We start from the raw sequence: 18705 nt of genomic DNA on the forward strand, positions 1-18705 counted from the left end.
TGGCGAAAATTATTGAGGAAATCGCAAAAAAACACTGATTTTCAAAAAATCATAGCTCCGCGTCGACGCCACCGGGCGCCGATATCTTGGGCTCATCGGAAAGCGCATTTCTCCGTCTTCAAATTCCCCGCCGCAGCTGGCTCCTCCCTTCGAAAACAAGCGCACAAAAAGCAAATGTTCGAAGGTCGTTTCGAGCCCTCCGATTGGCCGCGTCCGCCATGTTGCCCCAGCGCGCCTCGCCATTGGTCCGATGCTCGCTCCGGGAGATCGTCGTCTGCAGCTCGTGCGTCTCGAGCTCACGGCTGTCGAAAGTCGCGCTACTTCGTTGCGTGTTCGCAATCGCTCTGTGTTCACGGCTCGACGATAACCTTGAACAAGAACTACGTTTTACAGTGAAACCTCGTTAATACGTACCTGCCGGGAACGCGGCATAACTACGCACTAAACGGTAGTACGCATTAACCACCAAGTACAAATTTGCCTCTCCTGGCGTACGCCATCGCCGCCAGCAGAGAAATAGAGTGCCACAGCAAATATTGTCTAAAGTACCCATCGCAAAGCCTTTTCTTTCTTTTTGCCAAAGTGGAGAAAATATCCTAGCACTCTCGCACGACCGCCCGATAGCGCGCGGTGGCCACGCCAAAGAGCATTTCGAAACTATTAAAGGGTCCGGGATACGCAGTGACCGACATGGCGACAAAACGGACAGTGTCTGCATTCCACAATATATGTGTGTGCGTCTGTACCGCGATCTGCTACTAAACGAAAACTGACACGCGATACGGCCGCGTGGAGCCGATCGTCTCCTGGGTAGTTGCGTGCAGCGCGTCGCCTGCTCGGCTCATGTACGTCGTCACTACCGGGCCGCTTGCTGTACCGCACGCGCGCATTAGTCGTGGGATTGTTCTTCGTGCCCACTTCGTTCCAGACCGTGCACAGATGCGGCGAGTAGCTTGTTCGGTACGAAGCGATGTCGAGCTTCCTCCGCGACGCTGTAGCGGTCCTGGCAGCGAATGGAGGCGCGTTGGGTAATCGCCTAATAAAAGCGTGCACTATGGTTACAACAGCGCTACGCTTGCTGTACCGTACGCGTGCGTTTAGCGTGATAGCGTCAATGCAGCGACGTTTCGCGGCGTCCACGACCCGCAATGCTCAACTCCGCAACAGCGATCTGCTTTCGTTTCTACAAAGCGGTGCGCGCTTGAACACAGCCCCACACGAGGCGGCAGCGATCGGCGGCCCAGCGCGTTGAGGTTGTCGCCAAGTAAAAGCGTGCAGTAGGCTTAAAGTAGCACTGTGCTGCACGCGTGCCCGGGCAGATAGCTGAAGATACTTATTGTGATAAGGTTGTCGGCGATAAATGCTGGCACGTTCGTCGGTGGCCGCCGCTTAGCCTTCGTTCTTTCCCGATGCTTACCCGCAAAGGCGTCGCCGCAATCGCGCGGAAGTCGGAATCGGTGATCGACCGATCTCCGCACTTTTAGAAAAGACTGAAAACCTTTGGCGGCACATTGTGGCGTCGAGAATTTCAGCGGTGCAGTAAAATTTTATGGCACAAAAAGTTATCTCGGGCGCAGAGTACGCACTAACCGGTAGGCATAGGGCGAACCACTACGGCTTAAGCGGTCAGCGAATGCATTGGGCTCTATGGGGCTCGGTCGGGGATTCCTCGCAACTACGTTTTAACCGTTAGTACGTTTCAAGCAGGTACGTACTAACGAGGTTTGACTGTAGTTTGGAGCTACTAGCGGAAGCTCGGTGGGATTACGATGGCGCGCCGCACTCGTAGCGAACATCGCAAACGCGCGTCTCGGACCGACTTTCTAGCGTTGACTCGTCGGATCCGTGGTTGGAGGTTCTGCTTATGCGCACTTTGGACGTCGTGACGAAGATGATCGCAGGACGACTCTTTGTACTCGTGACCACGCATTACGTACTTTGAAACATCGGGCACCGCGGCCGGTGCGTCTACTGCTCGGAGTCTTCACTAGGCCTAACTCCGCTCACGGCGTCGGCACGCGAGACGAGCCTCGAACTTTGCGGGCAAGAGCAACGCATTAGCGGATTCGCGGCAGTGTGCTTCTTCGCAAGGAACGAAGCGCTTCCCCCGCCGGCTTCTCGGTACAGCGGATGGTCATTTTACGCATCGGCAGCGGACCCCACGGCCAAGCTCGTCGCGCAGCGGGTGCGCGTCGGCGTCCCGCAATGCGAGGCCAAACACGTTGCGCCCCTATTTTTCGTCGCCGCACCTAGGCATATTGCGCATCGTCACCGAATGCCGCCACCCAGCACATCGCGTGCCGACTCCCCGGACTATGCGGCCGAGCAGTTAGAGGTGAAATAAAGCACTGTTGATGCAATTTAGGCGCGCTTGGAGCCGTGCGTGGTATCGCCGTAAGCGCTCATGAATCATCTGAAAAAATAAAAGCCTCGCACAAAACCGTGTCCGCGACCGGGTGAATGATGAAGCGCATCGCAGGCGAGGTTTACAAATTAGCTTGACGAGTGAAACAGGGAGATGAATTCATATCTGCCCAGTTCGCGTCTTGAATAAACTGCTAAGGAATTCCTATTCCACCAATGTCTTGGCCATAACTGCCTGTTATTAAGGAGGAAGTGATAGGTTGCCATGATGAGAGCCGCTTTTAGTATCCTATAAAATTGATTCAATGATCAATTGCAATCAAGACTGTTAATTATGTTAATGAGAGCATGAATACAAGAAAGCTGGCAAATCATCATAGTACATGACCTACTTGAATTACAATATCTTGTTTTTTGTCATGTCTATTTCACCACTTCATAACTTCGTTTAAAATTCATGCTACATGTTCTTTGTATATCAGAAAACGATTTTAAGAAAAAAGAAAGAAAACAAAGGCACAACCGATGAAAGGCCACATGTGCAGGAGGTCCAACCTAATAAAACACCTTAAAGATGACAATCTTCTTGTGTTTTAGAGAAGTAAGGCACCTCAAACTAAAGACAGGGCACTCAAGAAAGTGCACATTACGAAGGACTCAAAAGATTACGACCCCAGTGCCTTTTGATGAAGTAATATCGTTGGTACAACTTTAAAAGCCGTTTTCTCAAAACGACTTTTCTTGCTTCCTGCTTCGCTTGTTCCGCTGATTTCTCACTGGCCGCTGGGTCTATTTCAGTTCCGTTTTTTGTTCTATATTCCTTGAAGCACAGTTCAGGGCGTGACATTCTTGCTTTTTCAGTATGGCGTTTTGATAATTAGCTATTTGACGAGTTGCACAAAGCCTCGATGCCTGTTGCGCAGTCACCTCATGAAAAATGAAAACTAAAAAAAATTTTGTTGCAAATAAAAAAATCTAAGAATGTCACGCCCGCAATCAGACATCTTAGAATGCATAGCACTTTGAACTAGTTTCCTATCGCATTTTTTAAGCGAGTCAGACTCGGAACAAGAGCAGAAGGTGAAATATATTGTAAATCAAAAAGTTGTAAAGATATATTCATGAAATTTCTACAGTAGCATTAAAACAACATTTCAAATAAGTGTGCCAATTTTCATCAAAATCCATGAAGAAATAAGAAAGTTGGTACCGAAAGCCACGTCCCCCCTTAAGTAGCCGTGCGCCCATATTCGATTGAATGGTGACTCGACAACACTTTTTCGGCATTGTTTTGAAGACGCGCCGAGCGTTTACGCCTAGCCGTAATATCGAACTCGAAGGCATAATATTGAAGGCGCCTATTTTACGAAGGCGTAAAATAGGCGTAATATCGAACTCGAAGGGGATCGCGAAATAGTTCAATATATCGATAATTCGAAATATAAAATATGCATATTTAAGGCTTATATTAATGCATTGCAGGTCTCGAAACAGTTTCCGGAATTCGTAACAAGCGCTAACATAACGATTCGCTCACAACTTGTATGCTAAATAACAAGGTGGCAACTTCTTCTTTTGCAAGTTACCACAGTTTATTTCGCATGAAAATAGTCTGTAAGCTTGCCTTGCTTCTTGCGTGCCGTCAAGTTCATCAAGTCATACTAAATATCATTGAAGCTTTCAAAATAAGCAGATACAGCACCTTCAGCCACAACAGCGGTGACTGACGTTGAACGCCGATGCAAGCTCCGGAGCGCGGTTAAGAGGTTGTTTAGCGGCAGCGTTGACTTAGCGGCGGCGTTGACATCTTCATAAATGCACGGGTCCGCATCCGCGGCACCGTCAACGTCAGCCTTGATCGCGGCATTGATGCAGTCAGAAACAGCAACGTCGTCGTCTGCACCGATGAAGTCGCTTGCTGTACTCCCGTCGGAGAGCGCGCCCGGAAATGCGGCCAGAAGTCCGAAAATTGAAGATCCCCAGTGAGGCACCGTACGTCGTTGTCATCGGTCATGACGCACCCAAAGTCGTCACCTGGCACCAAAGCCCGCAAGAAAACAGTTCATGATGGTACTTTGCTTGACGTTGTTCCAAGCACCAGTCATCATTTTATCGCTACGAGCGGGTCAATGTTTAGTTCAACTCCCAGATGAGGATTTGTCAGTAACGAAGCGAGAAGTACATGAGTCCTCAAGCCACAAGAGACAACGCAGCTCGCAAACAACGAAGGAACAAGTCCCCACCATCGACATCTTGGCGGTGGCGATGGCACTTGTAGCCTTGTAGCAAGCAGCCACTGCTTTGGCACGAAAAGCAAGAAAAAGGGTAGCCTCCGAGATCTGTGTTTTATAACCGAAAACGCCAAAAATATGTCACGATGTTGCGGATCTCAAAGGCCATGCTTTTCGGGCCTGCATGCCATCGTGCTCGAACAAACAGGAAAGGGAATGCGAACATTGCGATGAAGCTGCTGAGTATCTGTGCAGTCATCTCATTTTGGTGCCTTCGGCAATCGGTCCCTTCGAAAAACACTATGCATGCGCGTTACAACCTACAGATCGTGCATCAAACAAGCCGGTGCACTCGCAAGCACTGCGCAACCAACCAGATCAATGTAATGCAACGACACCGCCTTTTCGTCACCTGCGTGCGAAGATGGAACTTGACAGAATGCGGCCAAAAATGACCAACATTTGTTAGGAAAAATGCACTCTCTGGAGTTTGGCGCGGCGCAGCGTTCGATATATCGGATGTTTCGCTGTCCGGGAGTTCGATATACGTGTGCACCAGCCCTATACTTTTGCATGGGAAATTCAAGGGGATTTCTCAACTGTTCGATATAGCCAATAATTCGATATATCCGAATTTAATATATCCGGGATCGACTGTATTGTAGGAAACTCTATGGGTTATTCGGGGCAAGGGGAGGGCTGGTTATTGAGATAGGGACCCTAGTGTGCCGAATAGGGGTTCAGTGTTTTATGGTAAGGAAGAAAAATAGAACAAAGGAAAGAAAGATGAAAAACAAAAAGGTCAAGAGGTATCCAGGGTGCATAGCGGTTTCGTTCACATTGACAGGAGAGAGGGAGGGTGGAGGCATTGCGCTGAGTCATGATTGTGTTGGGCAGTTCTTTAAACCCCACAACTTAAGTCTACATCATTTAACGTCATTGCCTGCACTCTAGTATGACGTAACCTTCTGTTTTGCACTCATTGACTGACCACGAAAACAGCCAATAGTGGAAGATACCATACTTACACGCATAATTTGTGCACCTCTGATATTTAGCCAGCTTTACTAAAAAAAATAAATATTTACTCGGATATTTTGCGCTCCCTATCCGTGCAAGGAGAGACTTTGGACTGTTTGGACGGCCATGCCCCTCACCAAGCAGGCAGGCACAGTCGTACACAGGACGGGCTGTGAGTGCGAAGTTCCTTTTTCCGATTACTTTGTTCTTTCTCCGGAAGCCCTCAAACTGCGGTCCCTAGAATGTTATATTCTAGGGCCCGTACCCAAGCACCCAAATCTGTTCACGGGTTGTCGGAACTACTCGAGTGTTCTCCCGCCGTGAGAATGCATGCACGCGACACGGCACGAAGTATTTTCTGCATCAAACGCATGCGAGGGCCAGTCGTGCCAACTTTTCCCCTCGCTCCCCTCGTTCTCTGCATCGGCACTGCAGTGCATCTTTGGTTGATTTTGGAAGTTTAGGTTTCACCATCAGCCAGATGCATTTTCAGTGTACTCTTGTGCTGGGCTACAATAACTATACGGCGAAATTCAAGCTCACTGTTATAGAGTTTGCCGAAGTAAATGGCAGCCGTGCCGCCGCGAAGCACTTCAGTGTGAATGAGAGTCACGTTCGGTACTGAATAAAGCGGAAGAGTTCGTTTGTTAATGCTGGACATGGAAGGAAAGTGTTCCGAGGATCGAAGCAAGGAAGGTTTCGTGCCGTTGAAGAAGACCTTGTCAGATATGTGCGAGAGCTTAGGTCCTCCAGCATTGCCGTGCCGTACACCTCATTTCTCCCAGCATTGTCAAAGAGCTTCAAGAAGACGGGGATGTGGCACGCACTCAACGGAACTGAGGACGATGCGCTTTGGGAAAGGGCGGTGACAGCAGACGCGACGGTGATGTTTGCGAAGTCTCCGTGTAATTTTTGCACCCCCTCTTCGGAGCTCCAAATTCGCGATAAAAGGTGCACAAATTATGCGAGTAAATACAGTATTTCTCAGTCATCTGAACAGGATTAGATGGGTGCCCTTTCACTGTTAAAATAAAGATGTTTTGATTCTTGTCGAACGTCTTTAACATTAGAAATTCACTCACGTGGCTCTACATTTTCTCGTGTAAGCTACTTTGTAAGTTGTGTGTGAACAGTCGTATGTGTCCGTTTTAAATTTCCTTTTATGGTGCTCTGTCTTGCCTTTTTGTGTGGCACTTTAACCAGCTATTGTACGTTGATATGTGCAGATCAACTGCAAGCTCTTCACCTTCGACAAGACGACAAGTTCTTGGCAGGAACGGGGTCGTGGCAGCTTACGACTGAACGACCAGGAGGTCGACGGCGTGCTGCAGTCGAGGATGGGTACGTGTTCTCATCTGGGAAGTGTTTACTTGAAAGCACCGGCAAAACAAGTAAAATTTCCTTAAGAGTGGAACACACTAATTGATTCTGCAAGAATGTCTTATTTCTGCTTTGCGTCATCCCGGTTATTCCGTTTGCCATGATGTCTTCGTACAGAGGGCGACTTGCTTTGTATTTGGCTGATCGTTTTCGGGTGCTCTGGTGACACACATTGCATTCTGCAGGTTCAAATAGTGCGCTCTGAACTCATTTGGCCAGTTGTTTCAGAGCACTGTTGTTCAGAGCACTGTCGACCTGACTGAGAGCTGGTGACATTGTGGTCGTGTGATTCGTGCAGCTTTCATTGGTGGTCTGATCAGCAGCAGTAGCAGCACCTTCACTCCTTGTTTGTTTGGAACAAGACGTGGTGACATGTTTATTCTTCTGGCCTCTGATTACTCTAGTCAGGTGGCTGCGTGTTCGCCTAGACAAGCATTTACAGTAAAATCTCGTTAATACGTACCTGCCCGAAACGCGGCCTAACTACGTGCTAAACAGTAGTACGCATTAACCAGTAAGTACTAACTTGCATCTCATGACGTGCGCCATTGCCACCAGTAAAGAAATAAATACAGTTCCACAGAAAATATTGCCTCAAGTACCCACCACAACACCTTTTCCTTTCTTTTTGCCAAGGTGCAGAAAAGATTCTGACTCTCACGCACGTTCGTCCGATAGCGCGCGGTGGTGACGCCAAGGAGCATTTCGAAACTATTGCACGGTCCAGGATACGCAGCGACTGACATAGCGACAGAACGAACAGTATTGGCTTTCTGTGTTACATGTCGATCATCCCTGGCTTGTTGCGTGCAGTGGGTCGCCTACTCGGCTCAGGCTGTCACTGCGGGGCTGCTTGCTGTACCGTACGCGCGCGTTTGCCGTGTAAGTGTTCTTACCCACTCCGCTCCAGACTGTGCACAGATGCGGTAATTAGCTAGTTCGGTTATCTCAACAACAATGGGGTTTCTACAAGTGATGTACATTCCACATCTCTGCGATGCTCTAGTGGTCCTGGTAGCGGACGGAGGCGCGTGTGGGAGGCTGCCTAATAAAAGTGTGCAGTATGGTTATAACAGCGCCACTCTTGGTGTGACAGTGTCAATGCAGCACGGTTTCTCAGCGCCTGCAACGCTCAACTCAGCAACAGCCAGCTGCTTTCGTTTCTACAAAGCAATGCGCACATGAACGCGGTCCCGCCGAACGAGGCGACAGCGAGCAACGGGCCAGCGCGCTCAACTGTTGTAGCCTGTCAGAAGCGTGCAGTAGACTTGAAGTTGCGCTACGCCACACAGATGTCCGAGCAGATAGCTGAAGGTGATAGTGTTGTCGGTGATAAGTCATACTGGCGCGTTCGTCGACGGTCAGTGGCACGCCTTCGTTCTTTCCCGGCGCTTGTCCGCAAAGGCGTCGCCGCAAACGCACGGAAGTCGGAATCATTGATCGACCGATCTCTGCGACTAAAAAGATGGAAGGCCTTCGGCGGCACATTTTGGCGTCGGCAAGTTCAGCAGCGCTGTAAACTGTCACTGCAAAAAAAGTTATTGTGGTACGCTGTGTACGCACTAACCGGTACGCATAGGACGAATCACTACGACTTAAGCAGTCAGCGAATGCATTAATCTCTGTGAGACTCGGTGGGGGATTTAACGCAACCATGTTTTAACCGTTAGTACAGTCAAACCTCGATATATCGAACATGGACATATCGAATTATTGCCTATATCGAACGGTTCCTATATCACGTGGGAAATCGCATGCATTTTTAATTTTTTATTTCGAACGAAGTTTGACGTATAATGGATATATCGAACTCGGCCACCCCAAACCGCCCGCGCTCCGTTGACAGGCGGCGAGCTTTCCCGCCGCGCTCCGTTGACAGGCGGCGAGCTTTCCCGCCGCGCTCCGTTGACAGGCGGCGAGCTTTCCCGCCGCGCTCTGTTGACAGGCGGCGAGCTTTCCCGCAACTCTCGAAAATAGCGGTAGCGCGGTGGGCGTTTACGACTGCTGCACACATCGATGGCGCCGAGTGCGCCACTTGAACGTAGCGGCATACGCACGCCGCAGCCTTGCAGCAACGACGCACTGCACTTGTTACACCAGCTCCTCCTTGATAGTATCGCCAGGCATCCGTCGCATCGGTCGTTGTTGTGCTCGTGTGTTAGGCCTGCCGCGTGTTGTGGTGTGTGTAGCGATGGCTGCAGACGCGAAGAAATGGACGACCCTGACTTTTGCAGCGAAACTGGAAGCAATCCAGCGCGTTGAGAATGGTGAGAAGAAGTCGAGCGTCGCGGACGGGTTAGGCATACCAAGGAGCACATTGAGTACTCTGCTCAAAAACAAAGCCGAGATAAAGGCCAAGGCCGAGAAGAGTCAGCACTCGGGCGCGCGGCGTGTACGCAAAGCTGCTTTTGAAGATGTTGAGAAGTCTCTCCACAAGTGGTTCATGGACGCAAGGGCCCGAAATATTCCTGTATCGGGGCCGATGTTGCAACAGAAGGCAAAGAACTTTGCATTCATTCTCGGCGTCGAGAATTTCAGTGCGAGTAGCGGTTGGCTACAACGTTTTAAGACTCGTTTCAACATTGTCGGGAAGACTGTGTCGGGAGAGAGTGAGGACGCCAATGATGAAGAAATTCAGAAGTGGCTTGATCATGAGTGGCCCAAAGTTCTCGCCAAGTATGAGCCGAGCCAAATCTTTAATGCTGACGAGACGGGCCTGTTCTGGCAAATGCTTCCGCGGCAAACGCTGGACACTCGCGGGGACAAGTGCCACGGGGGCAAGCAAGGCAAGGCCCGTGTGACGGTCCTATTGGCTGCCAATATGGATGGGAGCACGAAGCTGCGGCCACTTGTAATTGGCAAATTTAAAACCCCGAGGTGCATGCGGAACTGCCCCAATATTCCGGTGACTTATGCCTGGAATAAGAAGTCGTGGATGACGAGGGATATTTTCCTCAAATGGCTGAAGGCGTGGGATTCGGACCTGGTGCGTCAGGGACGGAAGGTATGCCTTATCGTCGATAACTGCACGGCACACCACACCGATGCCCAGCTGAGCAACATCGAAGTGGTATTTCTGCCGCCCAACACCACTTCGAAGCTCCAACCGTTGGACCAGGGCATTATCCGCACATTTAAGTCTATCTACAAGCGTCGGCTGATCGACATTTTGCTTGTAAGACTCCGGATGGGCCAAGATCTGAAGATCGATCTTTTGGGCGCCATCCAAATGCTCAAGGCGTCGTGGGAAAACGTCAAGCAGTCGACGATAGCCAACTGCTTTCGGCATGCGGGCTTCGGTGGACGCACTGACGAAGCATCAATGGAAGAATCCGAGGAAGCTGGGTTGGCATGCGCAGATGAAGAAAGCGAGCTCGCCGAAACGTGGAGCAAGCTGGAGAGCTTTGTTGGTGCGGAGCCGCAAAGCATGTGCATCGAAGACTTCGTTGGAGGTGATGACAGCACTGGTACAACGGCGGAGCTAACGGATGTAGAGATCGTCGCCGAAGCTACCGCTGAGCAGCCGAATGAAGACGCTGCCGAGGTGGATCCCGCAAGCGCTGATGGTGCCCCGCTCCCGACATCAGCTGAGGTCGTAGCCGCTTTGGCCCTTGCGCGCCGCCATTGCAGCGCGATTGAAGGCACCGGCCTTTCACTTGTGGATCGCCTGGACTATGTTGAGGACGCAGTCGTCAAACACGCCATTGCCAACAAAAAGCAGGCTACTCTTTTTCAGTACTTTAAGCCAACACAATAAATACTTTGTTTGAATCTTCAAGTGAGTATTTACTGCACCACGATTGGTTCGTTGGTTGTTTTCCACAAGTTCTTGACGCATTTTTTACGTGATTTTTTATATCGAATTCTGGATATATCGAACTATTTCGCGATCGCCGTGCCGTTCGATATATCGAGGTTCGACTGTATGTTTAAAGCGGGTACGTATTAAAGGGGCCCTGCGACACGTTTCGAGCATGCTCAAAAAGCGCTGCCGATCGGTAGTCGAGGCTCCCGAGAACACGCGAGCCAAATATTATAGCGATGCGCACGGCCTGGAATTTACAATAAATTCTCAAAGTCAGCTGAAAATCGCTCCCTCTTCTCTCGACAAATGATGTATTAGTCCGCAAAATATGACGCGATTGTCGGCAGTTCCACCATTGGCTGATGTTATAATCACGATAACACCCTCATTATTACTTTCGTTGTTAATTTTGAGTTCAATAAGTAGATAATATGTATGTTTATATTCTGTTATCGCGTTAAAAACACCGAACAAACATTATTATTAGCACTTCCGGTCTCACCGACAGCTCGTCTGCTCGTAGTTGCGTGGTTCCGTTTTCTTCGCCATGCGCAGTGCCGAAAACGTGAATATTTCTGTGCTTTTGACCATCGCCGGTTGCCGTTGAGAGTGGCAGCCGTTCGAGTGTTGCCTCGTCAGCTGAGAACTGCATTGTCGGCATGTTCTCACGACCGACCGAGGCACGGGCGCAGCGTGTCTCCGATAACAATGCTGGCGTCCGGTAATGGCGGCGCTTCGGGGTCGTCTGCCGGTGCCGTCTTACGAGGCGGTGTATCGGAGTATGGGCCGAAACCGATCTCAGCTGTCATTCGTTCCAAACGAGCGCGCAGGTTTGCTTCCATGGTTGGCAGAGCGATGAAAACACTACGGCGTTCGAGGTGCACACCCAACATTACCAAACCGACGCGCAGTTTTCAAGCACGCGCGATACACAGTGCCGATCGGCTCCGCTTGACGAGAACGACGCAAGCCGACCGGAAGTGGCGGCACAGACCACGTGGTTGCGCCCAGACGTCAGAGAGAAAAAAATGAAGAAAAAAACTCCGCCGGCGCTCTTGGGCGGAGCCTCGCTCCTCTGCGCTCGCTCCCTCGATTCGCTGCCTAGCTTTCCGCGCGCTCGCGGCGTTGAGTTGAGGGAGAAAGCTGCGGAACGTGATCTCTATAATTTGGTAACACCACTTAGACTTGAAGGATTCGAAAAATTTTTGCGGCATATGACTCGTGAAGAGTCATACGTCAATAATGAGACTATTCCAATATAACTAAGAAAGGTGTTGCAGGGCCCCTTTAATGAGGTTCTACTGTAATTGAAGGAGGTGTGAGTGAATCTTTATTCTCATCTTTAAAAAAATCGAATCCAACACGCATCTTTTTTTCCGATAAATCGAGCCCAAAAATTGCCTGCACATAGAAATGAAACTCAAACCGCAATGGCAACAGCCTTCCGTCAGAGGAATCGGATACGGTGACATAAACATCACATAATGGCTATGGAGCACATTTTGTTGCGAGTTGCATAAGATGCTCTCGCCTGCGACTGCGACTGAGCTGTGTGCGTCGTATTTCTTCCCTTGTGAAGTGCAATTGGTGATGTGCCACTGGTATTATGAACGCTTACGTCAAGTGAAAGTTATTTTGCACGATGAGGATGGCTGCATCACGTCCTTTTTGCGTGCTGGAGACCTGTGACTGAGTCCAGCAAACAAAAGGAAGAGATCTTCAGCTGTATGTCGACAAGGAAAAATTCCCAAGGGCTGGAAACGTGAAAATATCCGGATCTCAAAGACGAGCTTTCCGACTAGCTGAAGCTACTCCGTGCGGATATAGCTTGTCTAGTTAACGGCCCTGGATACGCACGCGATCGAGGCATATGCAGAAGCGATCTTAGAGCCAGGAAAACTGGATCACAGAAGCACATGAGCTGCCAGGAGAGTAAATTTTCCATTCTAAGTAGGTGTACTGTACCTGTCTCACTGTATATTTTTTTTTAATCGTCCAGATAGGGGCACGTAAGTTTTTATTTTGCACCCTGAATATTTGGTTGGCGTTAGATTTGAGTAAAAAAAGGTGGTTTTTTTTTTTCTCGGACAGTATCAGAGATTCGTGGTACAATGCGGGATCGGTGTAAAATTGCGTCGTATACCGAGGTTTTCAATACAATATTTCTATGTAGGTTTTGTCGGGACCAAACAGATTCTTCGTAAAATGTGGGTTCGCGCAAAACCAGGGGATGTTTAATCGAGGTTCCACTATTACTTCTAATTGCCAACGTATGATTAGTGCCAATAGTTCGGGCATCCTCGTTTATCATTTTTTTATTATCACCATATTTACTCACATAACGAACCGTACGCCCACTTTGGTCCTCTAAAAAACTGTTTTTGAATGTACAGTGGAACTTCGATTATACGTCCCCCGGTCCTGCGACGACCCGCGTTTTACGACGAATTGGCTTGGTCCCGGCAAAACCCCCATAGAAATAATGTATTAAAAACCTCAATTGTACGACGCAATTTTACGCCGGCCCCGCCTCGTACGACGCTTTGCTGGACTGTCCGAGAAAAAAAAAGACCTACGATGACGCGGGCTGGCACGCAAACACACTGCGGCCGGGCGAAAAAAGTCGGGAAACCGAGGAACCGAGTTCGTATCCGCGCTGCCACCACAGGGCCTCTTCAATTTTTCGACACGCGGTCAGCCATAGCTAGCCAGAGCCAACGTTGGCCGGAGCCAGCTGGAGCGCATTCGTTTTGTCGCATTGCACTGCGCACTTCCGTTGTCGCCTTTTTTTTTTTTTCTCTCTCTCTTCTTTTGGGTGGTTTTGTAGTGACCGTGACCGTTGTGACCGCAGTGACCGTTGTGAGCAGATAACATGGCAGATAATCTCGAGCTCGCTTTTTAGTATACGATAACTTTCACTACATTTCGTGTCGTTATACCGGACGTGTTGAACGGCGATTGTTGAGCCAATGTTTGCGACAGCCGCGGGAACCGGAACTCGCCGCTGTCTAGCTACCAGAGGGCTGGGGCGTTTTAGCCGCTCGCGATTGGTCGAAGCTTGCAAATCGAATAGGCCTACTGCCGTGCTGCCATTCAGCCATTCCTTCACGTGTTTGCCTCATCGGTTGGTTGTGCTGCGCCGCAGCTGCTGTGTCCACGTGCAAAATTTTCTGTGTTCGGTCATTGGTGTGCGAGGAAGCTTTCGAACTTTTGGTTGCGAGTGCTGCGTCTCGCAATGTCGCGGAACCGAAAACCGCTGACGCTCGGAGAAAAGCTTCGCATAATCGAGGAGGCAGAGAAGCGGAACGGAGCAACAAAGGCCAGCATTGCCCGCGACCTGAACATTCCCGAGTCGTCGCTGAAAACGATCCTCGCGAAGAAGGACAGCATCCTACTAAATGCGGCAAAGTTCGGCCTGAACAGGAAGGCCGCGAAAGATGGCAAATATGCTGCCATGGAGAAGGCCCTCGTTGAGTGGTTGCGTCAGGCCCGCAGTTCAGGAATCGCCGTGGATGGCGCAATTTTGAAGGAGAAGGCTGAGACAGTTGCATTGCGCTGCGGCATTGACGACTTTAAAGCCTCCAATGGCTGGTTGGATCGCTTTAAAAACGCAGTGGAGTTGTGTACAGCCGCTGCTGTCGAGAGAGCGCGTCAGTCAGCTCCGACACTGTATAAAAGTGGACTGCATTGCTGCCGGAATTGATACGGGAATACAAACCGTCCGACGTGTTCAACGCAGACGAAACTGGATTATTTTATAATATGCAGCCAGAACAGACATTGGCATTCAAAGGAGAGAGCTGTCACGGGGGTAAGCGAAGCAAAGAGCGTCTTACCGTATTGCTTTGCTCTAATGAAGACGGCTCTGAAAAGCTTCCTGCCCTCGTGATCGGCAAGTTTGAGAAGCCGCGATGCTTCAAGAATTTGAAAAGGCTGCCGTGCCAGTACACGTTCAACCGGAAAGCCTGGATGACGGCTGCTATGTTTTCTACATATCTGCAGCAGCTGGACTCCAAAATGGGGGCTAAGAACAGAAAGATTCTTCTTCTGCTTGACAATGCGCCATGCCATCCATCAGATATGTCGCATTTGAGAAATGTGAAAGTTGTATTTCTGCCCCCCAATTGCACTAGCCAGCTGCAGCCACTTGACGCTGGCGTCATCAAGTGCATGAAACAGAAATATCGGAAGTTTCTGGTGCAGCGTCGGCTGGCGGGCATGGAACGCAAGCAGTTGGATAAGAAACTTTCTGTGCTTGACGCAATGCACTACATTGCTAGTGCATGGGACGCAGTCACGCCAGAAACTATCGCCAACTCCTTCAGGCACTGCGGCTTTAATAGAAGTGGTGCTTGTTCTACCAGTGAAGCTGCACTGCCTGTTGACGATGAACCAGAGTTCGGCAGCCTGGAGCTGCCTGGATCTTTCGCGGACTATGTTGGTGCCGACGACGACGTTGCAGTGTGCAGTGAAGTGTCGCTGGATGACATTATCGAAACTGTGCGTCCCGACACTGCGGGAACTTCCGACGAGGAAGAGATGGACGACGCTGCAGAGGCTAGCGTGTCCGTTCCGACTTACGCGGACGTGTTGTGCTACGTCGACCACATTCGGCGGTTTGCTTGCGCACGCGATGAGATCGGCGACTTGCTGCCAGATGTTGCAGCTATCGAAAGAAAGCTGATGCGTCGTGGCTGGGCAAACTCTCAGAAGAAAATCACAGATTTTTTTAAAAGGTGAGAAATAAAGGTTCGTTCACACCTCCGATAAAATGCGTGGTTGTCATTTTTTCAATTAATTTAATCTACGTTCCTCGGAGCAGCGTACGTTTGTGCCGCGGACTTTCTTAGGCATTATGTGCCCGCTGTTGTGGGGCAAAAATGACCGTCACTGCCTATATTCTCGGTTTTTCGATTATACGACGCCCGGATTATACGACGATTTTGCGCGGTCCCCTGAAAGTCGTATAATCGAAGTTCCACTGTATGTATAATTTCTAATTTCATTTTACTTCGGTGTGATTGCAGTTGATGATCGAAACGACGTTAAATCATGTCATTATATCTCAAAACAATGATGCAGTAAAAGTCAAAACGTAGTTTGACAACCATGCTAAGCAGTTGGCAGCAGCGCGATCGACATGGGTTGAAGTTTAAAGGTTGCGCCCTTATGCGGCGAAGCGCCATCTGTCGAATGCAGAAGAAACCTCCTTGCTTGGCATGGCCTCCAAGATTTCACACTGGTCAGCACGCAATATCGGAGGCCATGCTTATGGCGGTACACATTCAAAGCGGCATGCAAACAAGGCAACAAGCAAAGTGCAATGACGGCGACGGCGCATCGTGAACCCGCAGCGTGTTTGTTGTCGGGTTTCTCTTAGTGAACTTCGTTGGACACCTGCTACGTAGGACATGATGAGCTGGTATGCTAGCTACACGGCCGTCTTAAAACTCAAGGTGGTCAAACATGCGCTGGAGCATGGGAAGCGTTTGGCTGGACGACACTTCACTGTCGATCCGGTGCACTTACTTTACTGGAGAAAACAAGAGGAAGAGCTTTGGGCAATGAAAAAGGATTGCTGCGCATTTCGCGGGCCAAAGCAAGGAAGGTTTCCTCTTGTGGAGAGCGAAGAAGAGGATCCGTGTGAGGGATGTGCAGTGTCCCACAAAATGATTCAAAGCCATGTGCGGGCCTCGTTCAAATCAATGCATTCCTGCCACTGACTTAAAGGCCAGCAGCGGTTGGACAGTCAGTTTCTTAACACCGTCATGTGAAATTTCAGCTCTTATAACTCCCGCAATTTTTGGCTCCCGCGTAATGAACCTTCCTCTCAAACTTGTGTCAACTTTTCTGAAAAAAAAAAAAAAAAGGTGAGTTCATCACACGAGTAAATATGGTATTATTAATACAGTCGCCGACCGTTTATTCGGACTCGGAGGGAAGCGCCGAAAACTCAGAATAATCGGGAGTCCGAAAAAAAGGATTCACCGGAAAAAAAGCTCCTTTATTGACCCAACGGCCAGAAAAAACTTGTCAGTGCACGTCTGTACACATGCACACTTACACGCGACCAAGTTAGCTTGTATTTCAGCCAATGTTTGGCCACCCCTGTGGGTTGGCAATAGCACTGCAACGGCCTACGCTAAATCTGCATTTGGTGGCTGTGGTGTGGAAGGCGCGTCATTTCGGCAGTCACGGTTCACATGCGCTGGTTCGAGTAGATGACGGATTATCTCATCGCCCAAGTCGGCAAAAACACCCAAGCAACTTCGGATTGAGGTCGGCCGCCTTCCACCTGGTGAATAATCGCTGCTTTTTTCACCATCGTCAGGGCTTTGTATTTGCTGCGTTTCTTTAGTTCCGACGGTGCACATGGAACAGGCAGCGTCGGAGCAACTTCAGCAGATCAGGCCTCGCACTCCAAGCAACAAACAACGGAGCGAGATGCAAAGCTCGGGATGCAGATGAGGCCTAGCCAGAGAAACATCTGACAACGCAAACCCTCAAACCAAAAGGGAACGACGACGTACTAATTGATGTTGCAGCGCTCGTGTTGTCATACTCTCTTTGCCCGAGTTAGATCCGCGGCGTACTCGTACGCCCTGTCATTCAGCTCAAACGCTGCACCAAGCCGATGCCGATGCCGATCTTGGCTTGGCTTGGCCTGCTGTTTGGCCGTGGTAGCCGTTCAATGGATACTTGACTGGCTAAAGCCAAAAGGCAACCGTTACGTGTAGCCAACAAGCATAGCCTTCGAGGTCAGTAATTTCTGCGTGGATTTTGACACTGGCACGATCTCAATGCAACATTTCAGTGCTGGCAACCTAGTAAAAATATTGTAAACATTGCTGACAGCTTGTCATGGCGTTCAACGTCGCATTCGATCAGCCAGCCGGAGTCCGAAAAATCTAACGGCACTGTGGGGCGTCCGAATTTTTGGTCGTGAGTTTACATTACTTTAATGGGATGAGTGGCGGGGCCGTGAATGTGTCCAAATAAATGAGCATGTCCGAATTTTCAGCGTCCAGATAAATGGTCGGCGACTGTAAATGTCTTCTCCCTCTCTGCCATTGGCCCTTTAGACTTAATGTATGGGGACAATCATAATTGCAGACACCCTGGCAATTTGCGCCAAGTTGGGCGGGTTGGTAAAGCTGCATGTTGACTCGTTGAATAGCGCTAGAAGAGATGAGGACAGAGAAAGAAGGTAGACGTGACAACGCCTGTCAGTGTCTGTCCTCGTCTTTTCTAGTGCTATGCAGCAAGCCATCGTGCAGACACCCTCCAGCGGTACATTAGATTGTTCAGGCAGCCTACGGCTACAGTGCTTGCCATATTAACCATCATCATCTGCTATGTATTATTTAGTTCGAGTTAGCAAGAAGTGAAGGTGAGAGCTTCACAAGCGCGTTATTGAGAAAGTTTACTGCATGTTAGGAGGAAGTTTGAGAGTGGTTGGAGTGACCTTTGTCCCTGAAGTTGACATGGTCGGAGGTCAACAACTGTTATCCTGTGACATCCCAACTGCTATCCTTTTTTGCAGTGATGCGAACACAGGGCAGCTTGCGCGTCATCCTGAACACCAAGGTTTGGTCTGGAATGGTTGTGGAGCACCCCAGTTCAAAGACCGTCCGCACGTCGGCCATCGACCCCGACGGAATCCGTGTCTACCTCATTCAGGTGAGCAAGTCAACCTGTGCCAATCGCTTCCGTAACTTTACAGTTGGTCGTGACCCGCTGTGGTAGCTCAGAGGCTATGGCGTTGCACAGCTGAGCACAAAGGTGCTGGTTTAAGCAGTCGGGAAATACATTAAAGGAGTCCTGACACAAAAATTTTCGCCCCGCGTTTTTTTGCTGCAATGTGTTGCTGGAGGCCTGTTAATCATAACATGGCACATCATTTGC

The 18705-nt window shown here is 49.6% G+C and overlaps 1 protein-coding gene across 2 annotated transcripts in view; it reads left to right on the forward strand.

Moving 5' to 3' along the window:
• LOC119405256 (ran-binding protein 3) overlaps positions 1-18705 on the forward strand; it is a 55704-nt gene that overhangs the window by 32141 nt on the left and 4858 nt on the right. For both annotated transcript variants that reach the window (XM_037672068.2, XM_037672070.2), the window contains exons 10-11: positions 6842-6956; positions 18344-18480. In XM_037672068.2, the coding sequence (XP_037527996.1) occupies positions 6842-6956; positions 18344-18480 (252 nt within the window). The remainder of the gene's footprint in view (positions 1-6841; positions 6957-18343; positions 18481-18705) is intronic.

This window comes from Rhipicephalus sanguineus, chromosome 9 (genome assembly GCF_013339695.2).
Source record: "Rhipicephalus sanguineus isolate Rsan-2018 chromosome 9, BIME_Rsan_1.4, whole genome shotgun sequence".
Lineage (NCBI taxonomy): Eukaryota > Metazoa > Arthropoda > Arachnida > Ixodida > Ixodidae > Rhipicephalus > Rhipicephalus sanguineus.